General features: G+C 40.5%; 3 protein-coding genes across 7 annotated transcripts in view; 1 reads left to right on the top strand and 2 right to left on the bottom strand.

The window, feature by feature from the left end:
* Nucleotides 1–4,889, bottom strand: part of ARL13B (ARF like GTPase 13B) — a 46,245-nt gene extending 41,356 nt beyond the window's left edge. Inside the window, exons 1-2 of one of the 5 annotated variants that reach the window (XM_069869185.1) lie at nucleotides 4,740–4,889; nucleotides 278–452 (exon numbers count right to left, since the gene is read on the bottom strand). Coding sequence is in view for 4 of the 5 variants with exons in the window: in XM_069869166.1 (XP_069725267.1) it covers nucleotides 278–336 (59 nt within the window). In the remaining variant the exon portion in view is untranslated. The remainder of the gene's footprint in view (nucleotides 1–277; nucleotides 453–4,739) is intronic. The other 4 variants (XM_069869166.1, XM_069869162.1, XM_069869153.1 and 1 more) reach the window with 4 other exon arrangements.
* The window catches only part of NSUN3 (NOP2/Sun RNA methyltransferase 3), a 104,316-nt gene that overhangs the window by 62,775 nt on the left and 23,020 nt on the right, over nucleotides 1–18,521 (bottom strand). The gene's annotated exons all lie outside the window — the stretch shown is intronic.
* PROS1 (protein S) overlaps nucleotides 6,140–18,521 on the top strand; it is a 35,249-nt gene continuing 22,867 nt past the window's right edge. The window contains exons 1-6 of the mRNA XM_069869196.1: nucleotides 6,140–6,230; nucleotides 11,143–11,300; nucleotides 12,359–12,383; nucleotides 12,705–12,791; nucleotides 16,581–16,703; nucleotides 16,856–16,978. Coding sequence (XP_069725297.1) covers nucleotides 6,161–6,230; nucleotides 11,143–11,300; nucleotides 12,359–12,383; nucleotides 12,705–12,791; nucleotides 16,581–16,703; nucleotides 16,856–16,978 — 586 coding nt within the window. The 5' untranslated portion in view covers nucleotides 6,140–6,160. The remainder of the gene's footprint in view (nucleotides 6,231–11,142; nucleotides 11,301–12,358; nucleotides 12,384–12,704; nucleotides 12,792–16,580; nucleotides 16,704–16,855; nucleotides 16,979–18,521) is intronic.

The following is an 18,521-nucleotide window of genomic DNA, read 5'->3' as shown; positions in this document are numbered from 1 at the left end:
TTGAGGAAACAGAATGTGACGAACAGTGTTTTGAATTTTGTATTTTCTTGGAGTCAGTGGAAACAAAGTACCTAAATTAGAGATGATTAACGTTTCATTTTTAAGTTCAGAAGATGTATCGATTCTCTTTTGGTGAAAAAAATTGGTGGATTTTGTCTCAGAATTAAAAAATACAAAAGGATGTTATATAGCAAATAAAGTCAAAGATAAGCGAGAGGACATGAAACACAGTTTCGACAGGTCAGCACAGAAATGTAAAGTACTTTCACATGTTTACCTGATAGGTTCTTGCCACCGTTTTAACCAGCTGCAGCAATTGGCCATTAGACTGAACATCCCTCTTCACTAGCCATCCAGAGCCACAAAAGCTACAGAAACAAAAAACGCAGTCCAGAACAACCAAAGACGACTGAGAGGGAGACTGCAGAGGCTCAGATATTGTCTTGTCACCGCTAGAAAAAAACAAATGAAGAAATGCATAGTGCCCCTATGTATAACCAAGGCAAGCCATTTCTCTAGTAGCAGCCTGTCTATTCAGAATATGTCATAGTCAGCCCCATGACAGTTTCACTGCCTCTTTCACTTTTCCATCCTCTCACATTGTCTGCCCCCATTTTACATATCTGGGTAGCAACAACACAGTGTTTCTACAGAATAACAACTCAAGACTACCACACTCTAAGTTAGAGCAGTAAGACATATCAAGCTATGAAATTCTAGTGCTTGCCTAGCTAACACATCCCATTGTTCTGCTGATTGACAGAAAGTAAGGATCAATTTCAAGCACAAGGCAGGCTTGCAAGAACATAACAGGATAAGACACTAAAAGCAAACAAAGAATGTCCTACCTATTAAGTATATTCATTTAACTGTCTTTTTTTTTTTAACATAAAAAAAGATCTCAAAACAAGGAAACTGGGTTCTTTAGTGAGTACTCTGAGGAACTGGCAACTTAATATCTAGTAATTAACACTAAATTAAATAGAAGTATCAATTACTAATATTATTTTACAATGCCACTTTCCATTCATCAAGCAGGATAAAGAAACAGATGATATTCCTCTTTCTGATATTGCTCTGTGGAACAAACAACGGAGAATAACTGTGTGACCCTGCGTATGTTTATTTCTTTGTATGCACACGTAGCTATGAAACAGTAAAGCTTATGTAAACCGTGCAGTCAAGCACACAAAGATGCAAAAGCTTTAAAACACCTTCAGTTATCCACAACAGTAATCCTGTTGCAAACAACAGTAGCTATCAAGGTAAAGGCCTTTCACCAGCAAACTCTGGACAGTTTTACTTCACAAGTGAAAATCTACGACCTCTCTAGTAGGATGAGGTACTGGGTCTGGATGCAATGAAGTTTATTTTCTTCAAAGCAGCTGTTTAGTTGGCTAAAACACTGCTGATAACACACAAATATTTTGGCTGTTGCTAGACAGTGCTTGTATAGCAACAAGACTTTCTCTTTCCCACTCCGTCATGCCTCCTCTCCCCGCAGCCAGTAGGCTGGGGTGGGCAAGAGGTTAGGGTAGGAACACAGCCAGCACAGCTCCCTGATGAGAGGGATATTCCCTACCATATCATGTTGTACTCAGCAAAAAAATAGCTCAAGGAAAAGAGGAGGAAGGAGGAGCCTTCATGGGTATTATGTTTGTTTTCCCAAGCATCTGTTATACATGCTGATGCCCTGCCTTCCAGAAAGTGGCTCAACATCTGCCCACTGATGGGCAGAAGTGACTGAATTCCTCCTTTTGCTCTGCTTGAGCATGTAACTTTTGCTTTCCCCATTAAACTGTCACTATCTCTGCCTACAAGTCTTGTCACCTTCCTTCTATTATCTCCCCATCCAGCAAGTCACTGAGTGCATCTTTAGCTGTTGGCCAGGGTCAACCTGCCACAGTCCTTCTTGGTGCCCTTGGAGCTCAAGATAATGACAGCTTTGATCTGAGCAGGTAATAGTTGTTAACTGCCAGACTCCTATGCTGGTCACTAAGCTTGCTTACTTTACCACATGTGAAAGTCCAGTGCTTGTTAGTGGCTGGGAAAGGCAAGGTATGTTGCTCCTCCTTTGAGGAAAGGCAAAGCCATTTGCGGTATTATCTTTGCTCAAGGACCTAAATGGTAACATGGAAGGATGAGGAAATCCAGCGTGTGTCTCAAGGAGATTTAAACTTGGTGGAAAATAACCTATGATTTGAGTTGCACATTACAGGAACAGTAAAGCAGGAACCATTTGAACAAAAGGAGGATGAGCCCCGTGAGGAACCAGGCACATGTGGCAGTGAGTCAACTCAAGTGGGTCTTGGCACTCAACTATCCAACATGCCACTTCCCCTGCCTTGAGCAATTACCTCCAGAGATGGGGCCCAAGACATCAACTGCTCTTATTGAGGGAGGGGGTATGGGAGAAGGTGAGAAGGTGCTATGGAATAGGGGAATAATCTCTGTGTATATGTCATGGAACAGGGATGACAGCTAATGACATACCAATCTCTCTTCCAGTGATTATCACAACCCTTGTAGAAGCAATGTGCACTATCAATTCAGCTCACAGGCTCATATCATCTTAGCTACCATTTTGATCAGCAGCTTAAGATAAAAAAAAAAAACAAACCACCAAGTGGATTCCTATCAGGACAGCTGAGACGTAGGGAGATATTCTGCACTGCTTGCTTGCCCTCATGAGCAGATTAACTGAGAGTAGTGACACTCTGAATTACCACAGCAAGTTCCCTGAAGCTTGTTTCTCAAAATTCCTTTTTAAAAAAACAAATAAATTCCTTTTATATTTTAAATTATAACCTCAAACTAAGGTAATTTCAGGAAACAGAATAATTAAAGATTATAATAACTTTCCAAAGTTGTCATCTTCCCAAACCAGACCAATAAAAGTAGGAAAAAAATTGAGGAACTACCCCTAAAAAACATATTTTGTCCCTAACAAACTATGATGGTTTAGATAATTCATACAGGTAGGAACTGAGAACTCATCTTGATGTTTTGAAGCTACTGTATTCAAGGATGTCTTTGTGTGGATCTGTCATCATTCAGTGTCAGAAATGGGTCAGATTTCTTCTAGAAACAACAGATACTCTTTAAATATTTATATTCCACTACACAAGAGTAGCTGAGAATAGCTTTTCCGCAGGAGAACTTAGGATGTGAAGAACAGAGAAGTTAGTAAAAGTGAGAACAAGATGATTACAATCATTACAAGTATTAAAATAGGGCTCTGAAGGATCAAATGTCCGAAAACCTCAAAACACTCACATGCAGTTGAGGGTGGTGCCTCAAACAACAAGCAAGTACAAAGAAAGATAACTTTAAGAACATAGCTACACAAATTTTTAGCTAGCTATGCTGAAAATCAAAATGTAACAACCCAATGAACAAAACACTGACAAAACTGTAACATTTTCAGTGCCTGAGCATCATCACAAAACAATTCCTGTTCCATATTATATAGATTGTCTGTCTTTGCAAATTGTCACAATATTGCTATAAAGCACAGATACGGTCATAGCACTTAAATGGCATTCATGAGACAAGAAAAAGCTTGTTAAAGACTGAAGAGTAGAGGACAACTATGTCACAGCAGAGTAATTTTGTTTAAATACAGAACTCCAAAGGGTGGTGGGGTGGGTGGGAGTTGTCAAATTAAAATTTTCCCAAAAATGCCATTATAGAAGGAAAGTGCGTTCAACTTTGATGAGAAAATTATGAAAGGGAGGCAAATCACATTGTTTTATGCTATTTTAGAGAGACTTGATCTCTGAAATAAGTATATAACATACAACATGTATTTCATATGTTGCATTAACAACATTCTTAAGTTGTTCCATATGTTGTATCTATCAGCTTGAACTCTTTATAATTATTGAGGTGAAACAAAACCAGCACATCCACAAGCTCAGAAATATGTAAAATTTTGTAGTTAAGCCAGTATCCTGTTTAGGTAACAGCTCAAGGACTAAGAATGTCAAAGATCCATTTTTAGGCAAAAGAACAGAAAAAGTATACTACAGAGACCAAGAAAAACATGACAGGTAACTGCATTAACTCTTAACACTCCAGATGAAGATCAAGAGCTACATCACAGCCCATATATTATGGGATCCAAAAGCACTCAGTACCAGAAAGTTCAACACCCAAAGTCACCTGATGAATAAATTTATCTACTTCCCAATCAAAGTACCAAACAAGCAACTTTTACACATTTCACTCTCAGAGCTTGCGTGTTCTCCCTTTAGTAAAGGCTTTTATTATGTCAGAGTATTTTTTTAGTGATATCAAGGTCTCACTTCCTTCAAAACACAATTAAACAAACCATTTAAAGCTGATCCTTTATCATACAGTTTAGACATGCCCCTCACAGAGTTTAATTAACTTCTTACGGTGATGTTTCTTGCCTGACTTGTTTCAATTTTAATAACACAGCCTTTTAGCTGTACTACGTTATATTTCACGCATCAAACCGAGCGACTGAGCAATGAAAAAGGCACATTCAGCACAGATCCGAACACCCCCCCACCCCCTTCCCCGGCAGAGCTACCGCCCCGTTTACAGGTGCGAACAAGAGCTGCAACCGCCGTGAAGGACCGAAGCCACGCAGGTATTTGTGAGAAACAGCTCCAGGACCACCAGTGCTGCCAGAAGGAAAAGTGACTGCAGGACCAGCAGAGCCTCCCCCCTCCCCGTTCTGGGCTCCGGAGGGGCTGACCCGCGCCGCTTACCGATGAGGCCGAGCGCTAAGGGCTCCGGCCCCGCCACGGCGGCTGCCAGCGCGGTGCCCCGGGGATGCGGGGGGTGGGGGAACGGAGGGGAAGGAGAAGGGGGTCGGAGAGGCCGCGGCCGAGGGCGGGAAGCGGGGGGAGCGCGAAGCTCCGCCGGGCTACGCCGCAGGGGGCGGTCACGTGGCCGGAGCCCCCGCTCCCGCGGCACCGCCCATTGGTCGAAGCCCCGAGGTCTCCGAGGCAGCGGGGGACGCGTAACAGCAGGCCCGGCTGCAGCTAACGGGAGGCGGAGAGGGACAAACTTGCCAGCGGCGCGAGGCGCGCGGGCTGGCGGCTGGACCAATAGGAGCGGGCAGCTGCCGCGGCGCCCGCGGGGACTGAGCTAATGGCTGTAAGGGCGGGGGGGGTGGCGAGGGCGAGGACGGAGCTGGACCCAGACCCGGACCCCCGGGCCCGCCCCGGGTTGCCGTCCCGCTCGCGGGGAGCCGCTGTTGTACTGATGTAGCAGTAATAAGTTCGCGGGTGACACTAAGCTGGGTGGGAGTGTCGATCTGCTGGAGGGTAGGGAGGCTCTGCAAAGGGATCTGAACAGGCTGGACAGCTGGGCTGAGACCAACGGGATGAGGTCCTGCCGGGTCATGCACTTGGGGCAAAACAACCCTGTGCAGTGCTACAGACTAGGAGAAGAGTGGCTGGAAAGCTGCCTGGAGGAGAAAGACCTGGGGGTGTTGGTTGACAGCGACTGAACATGAGCCAGCAGTGTGCCCAGGTGGCCAAGAAGGCCAATGGCATCTTGGCTTGTATCAGAAATGGTGTGACCAGCAGGTCCAGGGAGGTTATTCTCCCTCTGTACTCGGCACTGGTGAGACCGCTCCTCGAATACTGTGTTCAGTTCTAGACCCCCTGGTACAAGGATGTTGAGGCTCTGGAACGAGTCCAGAGAAGAGCAAAGAAGCTGGTGAAGAGACTGGAGAACAGGCCTTGTGAGGAGCGGAGAGAGGAGGATGCTGGCCTCTTCTCTCAAGTCGTAGGTGATAGGACAAGAGGGAATAGCCTTAACTGCGTCAGGGGGAGTTCAAATTGGACACTGGGAAAAAAATCTGCGCCGAGGGAGTTATCAAGCACTGGCTCAGCTGCCCAGGGAGGGGGTTGAGTCCCCATCCCTGGAGACGTTTAGAAGGCGGGTCGACGAGGTGCTCCGGGACATGGTTTAGCAGTGGAGGGCTACGGCTGGAGCTGACTATCTCGCAGGTCCTTCCCACCCTCGGGATTCCGTGCCCCCGCGTGCCCGGGGCTGCCCCCCGGCGCCACCGCCGCCGCTGACGCTCCGGAGCCCGCCTGCAGCCCGGCCCCCCCGTTCCCCGCCCCCGCGGCCGCCCAGGCCCCGCCGCCCGGCCCAGTCCCGGTCGCCTCCGGCAGCGATGGGGCCGCGGTGCCTCCCGCTGCTGGCGGGCCTGGCGGTGGCCGTCGCCCTGGCGGAGGCTGCGACCTGTGAGTGAGGCTCAGGGAGCGGGGAAAGGCGAGCGGGGCCGCGGAGCTGAGGGCGGGGACCCTCGGCGCCCCTCGGGGCGAGCCGGGCTGCGCGGGGGGCGAGCGGGGCCGGGGCTGCCGCAGGGGAGATGGGAAGACCGAAAACGCCGGCGGATAAAACTCTCTAAGGCTCGTTTCGGAGTTTTAGAAAGCGAGCGCCCTTTATCAGGCCTGGGCAACGCGAGGGAGCGATCTCCATCCCTCGTGTGCGGGGCAGGAGCTGGGGCGGGAGGCGCTGCCCGCTCGCAGGCAGAGGGGTGAATTCTCCCCGGAATCTTATGCCTCTTCTGTTACTTTCCAAGGACTGGTTTTAATGTTATTATGAAACTTTGCAACAGTCAAAACTCTTGCTAACTTGGGGCTGGCTCCAGCTCCCTGCCTGACCTTCCATCTGAGATGGGAAAAGACTGCAAAGAGAGGTGATTACAGAAGAAGACACACTTGTTCAGCACAGAACGTACTGAACACAAGATGTTATCGTTCTCAAAGAATGAGCAGCGTCTGGAAAAACCACTGTTTTTTAAAAAAGCATGCTATCAGAGGGACATTCTGTCTAACTTTCAAAAACCACAGTTGCTTAGAAGAAACTTTACTTTAGCCTAAATCAAAATATTCCACTTTTTGTAATAGTAACTACTTTGTGTATCAAGGACAGCTCTCCCCTCCGATCCCCTGCCCTGGTCTGATGCATCGTGACCACCCTTCCCAGATAGAGTGACTTGATCCCATGGGATGCAGCTGCTCTTTCGGAGCCAGCCGCTACTGTTGGGGCAGTGGAGCTGTAGTTTGTGGCTAGAACACAGCTCTGCAGCTCAGCGAAAGCGTACCCTCGAATAGTACTTGGTTTGCTTAGAAGAAAAACACTTGATAGGTCATGGTGTCAGGAAGGCGGCATTGTTGTGAAGTCCAGGCAAGCAGCCCTGACTCTCCTGATAAGTTTAGTCACATCATGATAGGTAAGAACTATGTGCTCTCACACATAAAAGAAAAACATCAAAGCTTATGCCTTTGACGCAAAAAACCTTCAGTTTAGTACTCAAGGAAGACTATGTATGTGGAACAAGTAGAACTGCAGCTCAAAGCTAGCCTGTTTCTGATGTGTTTCACTAATGATTAAACAGGCAGAAGAAAAACCTAATGTTTACTATTCAGACCTCTGTTTGAATGCTAGGGATTCTGACTATGAAGGGATACAGAAAGATGAAAGTTCATTTTATAACTTTTGTTTTAACAAATTTTAGAACCTGTTAAAAAAGTAAATCTTTTGTCATGTTCTTTTCTTGCCTCTTTTCATCACATTTTATATTCCATCTTCCCTACTGCATACTTCGTCAATTTTCTCTTTAATGGAAGAGCAGGAAATCAGAAGTTGTCCTACTTGAGCAAAATTTGTGTTGTCCATGTAGTTCAGTTTCCTGTCCCCGGGTCTGAACAATGCTAGGGATTTCTAGGATGGGGGGAAAAATCCCAAGCTACTACAGAGAGATCTTAATAGTGCAGATTGTACCATCCAATAATTAAAATGGAAAGTTGCCTCTTTGCAAGTCTTAGTGCTGTTGTGTTTGGTCCGCAGTCCTGTGAGGGACAAGTTTTGGATAAAATGGGGAAGGAACAGACAACCTTTAGCTGCTGGTTGGCTTTATTTTGTTGGTTGCATAAAGCTTATGTCACTGGTGAGCATTTTGGGAGACTCTAGTCGCTGGCATTATGAAGCTGATTGCAATGTAACAGCTGTACAAATAAGATAACACTGGTTTATACAGTGGCATCACATTTCTGTTTTGTTCAGTTTATTGGGTCTTCGATGTTTCTAAGGGAGAGCACTAGTAAAACTGCAACTGCTTTCTCCAACTGTGGTATTAGATAAGCAAGTTTAAGCTACGTTTAACTAGCCTACTTAAGACGGGTTTGTAGTTGTATTTGCACTACAAACTACAAAAATCTCATCCTGTTCTCCCCTGTACTACCTCCTTTTTTTTTTTCTTTTTCATTAACTTTATTTCTAAACAAGTGCTTGCTAGATAATGACTGCACGGTATCTGTACAGCGCAAGTTGAGATCGTAGCTAGGATTTCCATGAGGCCTCAGTGATAACCAAATGAAGCACACCATGTTCATTATGGGTTAATTATTGGTTGAGCAGAGTCAGAAGTGAGCTAGAGTTTCCTGTAATTGAACTGGCAGCAGCAGTACGGATTTTTTTAAATTATTCTTTTTTTAAGTAAAGGTCCTATCATAATATTTGTAAGGGAAAAAACAGTTGAATAAATACACTACTAGTTCTATGCATACAAATTGAAATATTTGCAATTAAAATGGAATTTACATTGTTATGTCTCATATTTAGACACAAAAGTCATAGGAAATCATCCTAAGAGAAAGGTAAACTTCTGTGATGTAGGGGAATAGACCTATTTCCAGTAGACTATTTATTCAAAACATGCGATAGGCATGTCAGGTTGTCTGTTGTAATGTCCCCAAGAACACTGCACTTGAAATTTTCTTGCACTTTGTTTACTGAAAAATAATGTACAGAAATGAGAATGATGTAGCTAAAGTTCAAAACAAGATCATTTTCAGCTGTGAATTAGGCTTCATCTACATCACAGAGCCTCTGCCCCAAAGCTGTGTCAGCATGGTTGTGCTGTTAGAAACCTCCCATGTAAACAAAATCAGCAGGTGCAATGCACAGTTTTGCTATTTTGTTGTCACTTCTGTTGCCTCAGAACAGATGGATTTTCTGCATCCTTCTTATTAGTCTGCCTTTATGTAATGACAAATACAGCTATTTACCCAAAATAATTAAAAGGACACTGCTTTCAACAGTTGGTGAAAAATAAATGATCAAAATGTTTTTCAGTGCAGTTAAGGCTCAGGAGAGCTCTCATGAGGCCCTTCAGGTCCTGTGATTTTGCTGTACTTTTTGCTAGTCTCCCAGGAGTGGTGGACTCATGGTTTGAGGGAAAAGATCTACGGGATCCACACTTGCAGCAGTTTCCAGTTTGTTGCTCCTCATAGGTAACAACCAGACAATCCAAAACCAGCTCTTGAAATACATTGTTAGCAGCCCTTGAGAGGTACTTAACATTTATGAAAGTGGAAAAGTAGAGGAGGAAAACAGGCTTGAATAGTTTCTTTCATGCCAAGAATTTCTGTGAGGGCCCAGAATATGTTTTGGTTTTTTCTCTGAGGAGTTTTCTTGAGGATCAGTCTTCACATTACAGAGTTCTTTCATTCTCCAGTAAGACCACCATGGAGATCAACATGTAAATAAGAAAAAATGAATACCAAATTGTTGCTTGCTTATATACTTAATAGCAGGGAAAGACACAAGCAGACTTCCTTGCATTTCTAAGCAACTTGCTGCTTACTCTCCAAGATAAAGGTGTGCTTGAGAACTTCAGAGCTGTGTTAGTATACCCACCTTGGGTTCAGGAAATTTTATCTATCTTCCCTTACCAGAATGAAAGAAAAGAGATTGGTTTGGAGTTTCAGGCTTATCTCACATCAGATGCATTTAGGATGCTGTAACAGGAAAGTTTCTTCAGGGCATTATCCAATGTTGCAGCTCTTCAAAGTGCTTCAGTTTTCCCACATCACTTGATTACCTTTAAGTAGTATGTTTAAGGTGGTATGGTTTTAGATAGATCTGTTGCCTGAAAGTTATTAGAGCTTCAGACTCTGGGCCTCATTAGCAGATGCTCTTTCATATAAGCACTCAAAGGTGTTTCTTTTGTGTTAGTGCAAAGACACAGGGAGGCTCTTCTCTGACACTTGGTGACTGGCATGTCTCTTAAAGACTCTCTTGGTTTGAGCCATTACATACTTGTAAGTATATGTATGCATACCATATCTGGTTTGTACTGCTGGTGTCATGACCCTCACACAGTTCTGCTAGTCTGAGAGCTTAAGCTGTGTAAAGGCTGATAAAAGAAGGGCAAGTGTGGCAGTGTCGTGTTCTCTAGTTAACATGACAGCCATGCTCTTTAACCCTGTGAGATAGACTTTATCCAATTATGCTCATCCATTTTGCTCTTAATTGCCAGATATGTCCAAAAATGAAACAAGACAGTCTAATTTAGTTGCTGTTCCTGTGGTGTGGTGCTCTGCAAAGCACGTGGAAGCAAACAGACATCTTAAATCTTTAATATAATTTCTCGACTCACTTATTTCTTCACCATTTGTGTAAACGTCAATAAAATGACAATAACAAGATGCATAAAAGATAGGTAATGACACATAACATGATGGATCTGAACTATAAAAATTATCTAGGACTGTATTTTATCTTGGTAAAACATAAATGTGTTTGTAGGTTGTCTGCCTTGATATTTCTCAGGATATTATTCTCACCTTTTACTTTGTCTTGTTCTTTACAGTTCTGAAAAATAAAATGGCATTTATATTAATTACATACAACAGGTAGCCTCATTTTATGAGACACATTTTTTGACTCATGGGAGTTAAATAGGATCAGAATATTTACTCATGGATTATCGAAACGGGTAATATAAAAGGCTTCACAGTTTTTTTCCACTTGTTGGTCATTTCTTATTTGTAATACCCATAGCTAAAAAGAAGTAATATTGTCCCAAATATGACATTTAAATTATGCGTCAGGCATAGCGTTGCACAAACTATTTTTTGGTGACTCAGGATTTTTTGAAGCAGAAGCAGCTACCTCACATACAGAAAACAGAGTCCTGGGATTTTTTTCTCACATTTTCCAGAATGATAGCAAACAGCAGCTCCTGACTAAGCATTTAATTCCAATTTTTGTGTTAGATTCTCATATTTGTTCAGTGCTTTCAGTGGTTTTTTTTAGCTGTTAAAAATAAGTAAATAACAACAGAGCTCCTTTGTTTCTACAAAGTTTTATCCCAGCAATATGCCTCTCAGTTCCTGGTGAGGAAACGTCGAGCAAATTCTTTTATGGAAGAAAGTAAGAAGGGAAATCTAGAAAGAGAGTGCATTGAAGAATTATGCAATAAGGAAGAAGCCAGGGAAATCTTTGAAAATAATCCTGAAACCGTAAGTATCTGATGAATATCTGTGAGATAGCTAGTAGTTCTTTCCCAAGAGTAAGCTAGAAGTTCACAGAATTCCCACTGCAAAGCTAGAAGAACCCTACCATGCAGACCAAGAAGCGGTTTGAAATTCTTTTGTGTGCAGAACCTGCATAATTAATGAAGACTGTATAAGCAAAGAGAATAGTTGAGTAGATATTATTTTAATTTCTAGTATGGATCACTAGTTTTAGACCACAGTTGTCTGCAGACATTCTGTGTGGGGAAACCCGGCTTCAATTAAAATTTTACACAGAGGATGCATGGAAGTGCAGCGCTTTTAATGAAGGGATTGTACATATTACTGTGAGCTTTTTTTGCTAGAAGGTAGAACTCTATTCCTCAGTTCATTCCTGCTGCACATTATTTAGTATTAGGTATATTTTATTCAGCTTTGTACTGTATAGGTTTTATTACAAAATATATGTGCTTAAAGAGATTTCTTATTTTGCACACTACATTAGTTCCATGTTCTATCTTTGATAACATTGCATGTGTTTGGATCTACTGATTGTTAAATAGTTCCTATAATCAATCAGTTGGTTTTAACAATTTCTGTTTTAGTAACACTTTTCATTTTATTTAGAATGAATTGCATGTGAGATGTTCAACCTATTCTAGCCTTTATTGTTTATTTTAGGATGAAAAAGAGAAATAAAGGAGGCTGCTCTTCATCCAATAACAACATTAAGCAAGATCTTCCCATTTTAAGAGACAACTTTCAAAGTTATTTTGACACCCTATTAATTTTCATTGCCTTCACTTCGAAAGTGTCCAGTTCAGTGCAGTATTCTAATCTCTCCACTGAATCTTGTGTTTAGTAAATAACCTGCTGTCTCAGCCGAAACAATAGTGATGTAGAAAATTTTGTCTATATTCTTTGAGTCAAAGTGACTTTTTCATTTTTGCTTCCGTTGTAGTCATAATACCAATATATTTTAGCACATATTCAGTGATATATTTTGCTATAATTCTCTCTACCTTGAATTTTTCTTACTCTTCATTTTTCTTTTCTTTCTGCAGGAGTATTTTTATCCCAAATATTTAAGTAAGTACAAAAATGCTGAACAACCCTAGTATGTCATTCACCAGTCTTCTTATTTGGATAATACTAGTTTAGCTATTCTGCCCATAGCGCTTGAATGATTTTGGTGCTGATTATAATGCATAGTAGCTCTTAGGTAGTTCTGTGTGCTTAGATCCTAGCAAAAGGCTGGTCTGTGATCAGCTGTCTTTAATATGCCCAGACAAGTTTTCTGATTCAAGCTGTGAGAACAGACTCTTTGAAGATGCCATGCATAAGCTGTTGTAATTTCAGTCTAAATGCACGTTTGTATCATAAGCAGATTGTGTGGGTTTGCATTTGCAGGCTGCCTTGCCTCCCATCGAGCAGGGGTTTTCAGGATTACTGCAAGTACTCCAGATTCTCCAGCTGGCCTGAGGGCTTGTGTCAATGGTAAGTGCTGCTATTAGAAACTTTACCTAATGCACTCAGGTCTAAGTACACATGAGTACATGGCTAGAAAGCAGTTTACATAGGCAGAAGAAGAGACAAATGTCCATTTAACTCAGGCAAACTCAGTAGTATGGAACAGAACTGGATGAACCTGTGGGTCTTTTCCAACCTAGTGATTCTGTGCATGTGAAAAAAATAATATGGTGAGATGGAGCGTTCATTTTCACAGCGAGTGGTCTAAGTGTCTGTTTTTAACTTTGTAAAACATACTGGAAAAGAAACATAATTAACTGCAAAATGGAAGGCTTCTGTAAACATAGAATTGTGTCCTAACCAATGTTTCCTAGTATATCCTCCGTACTCTACCCTGACTCTGCATCTGCGTCCTCTTCTGTCAGTTAAGGGAAGAGAACATCCAGTTAGTTCTCCCTTGTGCCACTCCCTGGCCAATAGTTACGCTATAGCCCTTCATGAAGTGGGTAACATTACCAGCTGAAAAATTCAAATATTAGCTGGAAGACATAGTCATTGACTCCAGACACAAGAGTGTCACAAAGCGTGAAACTTGTGATGTTGCTTATGTATTTTAATGTCTACACATTCTAAAGTCCAGTGTGAATTGTGGTTTTTTTCTAGTGAACTCACAGGAAGCAATCTGTACCACATTCCCTGCTTGTCATGGTTGAACCATCTCTCTGAACCTCTTAAACCTTAACAGCCTGGCTGCATCAAAGAAGTTTTCAATTAGTTTGAATAGGGATACTTGTCCTTAACCATCTGTCACTCTGTCATTGAAGCAATGGAAGGCAAAAAAATCCTTAATAATTACATTGCACATGATCATGGATGAATATATTTTCCAGATCACTTGGCCAACATGACTGCTGTCTCAAAATAAAATGTACTCCCATATCACTCTTTCTCACTCTCATTAGAGGTTCTGGGAGAAAAGAATTTAGCAGACTTGTGTGAATGTGCAGTGTTTCTGTATTAACTGATGAGAACAACTAGTTTACTTATAGTCATTGTGCTTCTCCATTTGGATTCACATTATAAAATCAAGTTAAATAAACTGTTACTATTGGGTCAGTCACCAGCATAAAGGAGAAGTAAAGAGATTATGCATAAAATTTTCAAGTGTTTCTAAGACTTTAAACTTCAGTGAAGTTTATCCACTGAAGGAGGAGCCAGAAAGAGGGAGAAAGTAGAATTTAAAATTTGTATTGAAACTATATAATTTTTTCTTTAAAAAAAGTGTTTTCATAGAGACAAAGATTTTTTGACACTGATATCAATAGATTTTTTTCTGTTTTAAAAGTTTTGTCTTTCTGAACTTATCGATCCAAGTTGTTTTCATATTATCAAAATGTAAAATCACATTTTCCTAATGAGAAATAATTAAATACTTATAAGAATTAGTTTATAATAATAGAGTAACGAATGTGAATCTCGTGCTAGAAAAGAATAAGGAATAAGAATGCAAACAGAATTGAAAAAGAATTGTTTCGTGTTTGTCCAAATGACTTATTTCAGAACATAAATGAACACACATTTAAGAACCCACTTTTGTGGATAAACAGTTACAAAAATTGTGAATATATTGACTTTTTAATCTCCATCTAGGAAGGAAAATTTTCACAGGACTAGAAGACCCCTTTTCATACTTTTCTAATCCAAGCAGGTATTTAAGATGGATCTTTTAAGTCTCTAAACATCTGCATTCCATAAATCTGCATATTTAATTGCTTTTGAAAGTAAGCACCTAAAAGTCACTGCTTTTACATCCACCCAGCTCACCATGACACATCTCGTGGATACCAGAGCCTCTGAATAGCAGAGGATACAGGAACCACAAGACATTTATTACCACTTACCCTTTCTATTGCAGGCTGAGTATATCTTCCAATATTTAGTTGTTGTCACAAATGTTTATCAAAAGGCATTGCTGGGTAGTAGGTCAGAAGGCACCCTGAATTGGGGAAATGACAACATCAGGCCTGCTTTCAGAACAAGTGGATGGTACATTATGGTTCCTTCAGTGGCATCTTAATTATTCATCTGTGGACATAACCTCTGTGTCCATCTAGTGCTATCCATCTTTGTCTTTTTCATTTATTGTTTTTCTCATTTTTGCTGTAATTCTTTGTATCCTTAATTAAACTCATTCCATATATTTGTATTTCACACTGCCAACCCAGTCCATCTTCTCTCAGTTCAGACTCTTACAAGCTATCACTGCTTTTTGCTCAGAAACATTTACAGCCAATTTCATTCCCCAGGTGCACTCACTGAGGGTAACTCCACATGTATCACTTATGAAATACATTGCTTATACCAAGCTTATACAATACTTGCTCCTGGACCTACAAAAGTAGTAAATAATAAGAAAAGAAAAAAAACACTAGGGAATTCTATAACTTGCATTTAGAAATTGCTATGAAGGATCTATACACAACCCTCACTCCTTTTATTTCTTCTGCACAATTTCTTCTGTCAAGTTTTCATGTGCAACAGAAATCCTTTGATTTGTGATATAACGTGCCATGCAGCACCTATTCTAGAGGTGTTTGATAGTTTTTGAGCTTGGCTGGCTTCTGAGCTTTTTGATTTACTTGCAGCGGAATTTAATTAGAAGTAGAATTAACTGACAACTATAAAAACACAGATTTTGTTAAGCTTTCTTAGTTCCAGAAAGCTAAACTTTAAAGGGGCTCAGTTCTTTTGAGTGAGGTAAGAAACACTTAGTCCAATGACGTCTTAGGTACAGAATTGTAGCAAGTTTCAGTATTCAGGAGCATTGCCTTTCATGTCACCTATTTGAACCTGAGCATTACAAAATCCTTTCTTCTTTTCATTCTACTTTCTGTTCATTTAGGATACTATTTTTTTAAAAAAGCGTGCCTCAGAATGACATTCCAGAGCTTTACAAGAACATATTTTTAAAGTAGAAACAATGTATTTGTAGTGTTTGGAGATGTGCAGAAAAATATATGTAAAGCTATAACGGCATATTCAGAAGACACAAATAGAATGATGCTTTATGTGGTATGCTGATGTAAAATTATGAAAATGGTGGGAAAAGTTATAAGAACTGTATGTATTTTAGTTAGAGCAAAAAAGACAGTGAATTCTGTTTTCTGCTCCAGTCCGTATATTTTGAGCCTTGCTTTCTGAGGTCTTGCCAACTATATAAGGAGTCTTCAGTTGATCTTTACGATCCAGATTTTTTTGTCATTGAGTTTAATGTCTGTAACAGTATTAGACACCAATGTATCCAATCTGCCTACAGGACCTGGGCAGCCAAGGCAATCTGAGGCATTAGTTTCTCTGTAAATGTGACTCTCTTTAAACAGAGAAACCATCTCTGTAGTCTTGAATTCTCCATATTCTTGAAACTTTAGCATTTCTAGTGAAATTTGTGGTAGTTTGAAGATGAAGAGCGTTGTTCTTTAAAAAGTAAAATACATCCTTAATGTGTAATGAAGGTAGCATCAAGTTGATGTTTGGTTACATCTTACAGGGGGTAACATGGTTTAGTGGGTAGTTTTCTAATTGTTTTCTTTCTGACCAAGAAAAAGTACTGAGTCGCTTTGATTTTTTTCCGGTCACTTAGATATTCTTGATAACAGAATTAGCAGCAAGATGGTTGTAGAGTACTTAATGTTATGCAACAAAGCCCTTTCCTATTTCGTGAAAGGAACCTGTGGGAAGAGAAGAAGAAAAACTAAACAGCTCCTTGAGGAAAGATAACCCCAAGTAACAAATATTTCCAATGTTTCCATCCCACAGAAATTTCAAACCAATGTAGCCCTCTGCCGTGCCATAAAGATGGATATAAGGATTGCATAGATGGACAAGCCCAATATACATGCATCTGTAAATCAGGATGGCAAGGAGAGAAATGTGAAGAAGGTATAGTCTCTAATCTCATTATGATGTTAGTTCTCAGGACACAATTATAATTCTACTATTACTGAATAGTATCAGATCTTGTAGGGTACCTATGCAGTTGGTCAATTAATGCCTTCTCCTGAGCAGAGATTTTTATTTTGTTTTCCTTCTAGATATAAATGAATGTGAAGACTTAAATGGAGGTTGTAGCCAACGCTGTTCTAATTTTCCTGGAAGCTACCGTTGTTTATGTGAAGATGGCTACTTCATGGATTCAAATAAACGAGATTGTGGAGGTAGGAAGTGAGACTTAAGGAGAAAATCATTATTTGACATACATTGCCTGTGGACTAAAGAGGGGAAAGAATTTAGTCCAGTAGTTCCATAAATACGTCAGCAGGAGCTTGTATTTCCTCTGAAAGATGCAGTCCTACTTCAGCTTGGCTATTTCTTCCACCTGCATCTTTACATTACTGGGCAACTGTGTAGTGAACCAGATCAAGGAACTGAGATATGTTGAAACCAATTGAAAAAAAAAAAACAGCAGAAAAAAAAGAAGAGAAAAGCTATAGATTAAATTCTGCTTCTTTAATAGAGCTCTGTAAAACTTCTTTTGGTCACTAAGCAATTTCACATCCTTTAAGCCATGCTGAAACAAGAATCTAGAGTAATGCAACCAGCTAACATTGTTAACACAGAAATCCTGTCTGGTAAACACTGATTTAGGCTGTGTCACTTCTAATTAAAGATGTGCTCTTTTCGGAGTTTGAAGTTCATTGGAGAAGAAACTATTAATGCATCTGAAAATGCTCTTAATGGAGAGAAGGATTTGTCTTTTATTCACTCAACATAATTTTTTTTCTGTACACGCTTGCATCTGTTATTGTTGTCCATGACCTACGTGCTTCATTCCATTCCAGATAAAGAATACTTATTGACACAATTAGCAATTCTTACTGCATAGTTAGAAAAAAATTATAACCTCATTCCATTTTAATACCATATTTCATTGTTGAACAGTGCCAACAGTTTTGGATAATGTCAAATAATTTGAGAGACTAGATTTGAGGGCTGTCTCCTGCTGTCACTTCCCTTAGTCTATATATATGTATTTTTATTAATAATTTCCAAAGAAATTCCAGGAGAACAGAAGATTGCTATTTTGTCGAAAAGGTCAAGCAGACAAATTGGTTAGAGTTTCTGTAATCCATGGAAGGATACTGGAAAAGTTGGTTAAAAAAATAATCAACGATAAAAACACACTTGTATACCTTAGCACCTGGAACACAACTTCGATCATTTGGTAAATCAGATTTAAGTGTTTCGTTACATCCAACTACAAAATTATACACCTAAGAGTTTGGAGTACACACAGTAACTGTGGAAAAGTAGGCTGAGTTCGGTATGGATTTGATTAAAAAATGTTTTGGGAGTCATATCAAGCTGGTGGCAGAATCTGTTCTCCCTGTGCAGAACCTTTTCCACAGCTACTACAAAACCACAGAGAAAACTAGAATCATACCTGCACATACAAATGGAAATGGAAGTATTGTCAGGGTTCTGACATATTTCTGTCTACAACACATTTAATAAGATAAGATACTATATGCTGCATCCAGTTGTCACATCTGCATTTTGAAAATTGCATTGAAAAATTATTAGCAACACAGAAGATGCTAAAATGGGTTGAGGGATGGAGAAACAGTGAGGGACTTGAACACCTATCACCATAGCCAATTAGAAGACAATTGTGACATGAATTGATTGCAGCACGTAAGAAACTCCAACAGGATGATCCTGTGTCTTTCTGGATGTCTTTTTCTAAGACAGGATTTTATT

Source organism: Phaenicophaeus curvirostris, chromosome 1, assembly GCF_032191515.1.
Source record: "Phaenicophaeus curvirostris isolate KB17595 chromosome 1, BPBGC_Pcur_1.0, whole genome shotgun sequence".
NCBI classification, from domain to species: Eukaryota; Metazoa; Chordata; class Aves; order Cuculiformes; family Cuculidae; genus Phaenicophaeus; species Phaenicophaeus curvirostris.
This window is presented reverse-complemented; position numbering and strand designations above follow the sequence as displayed.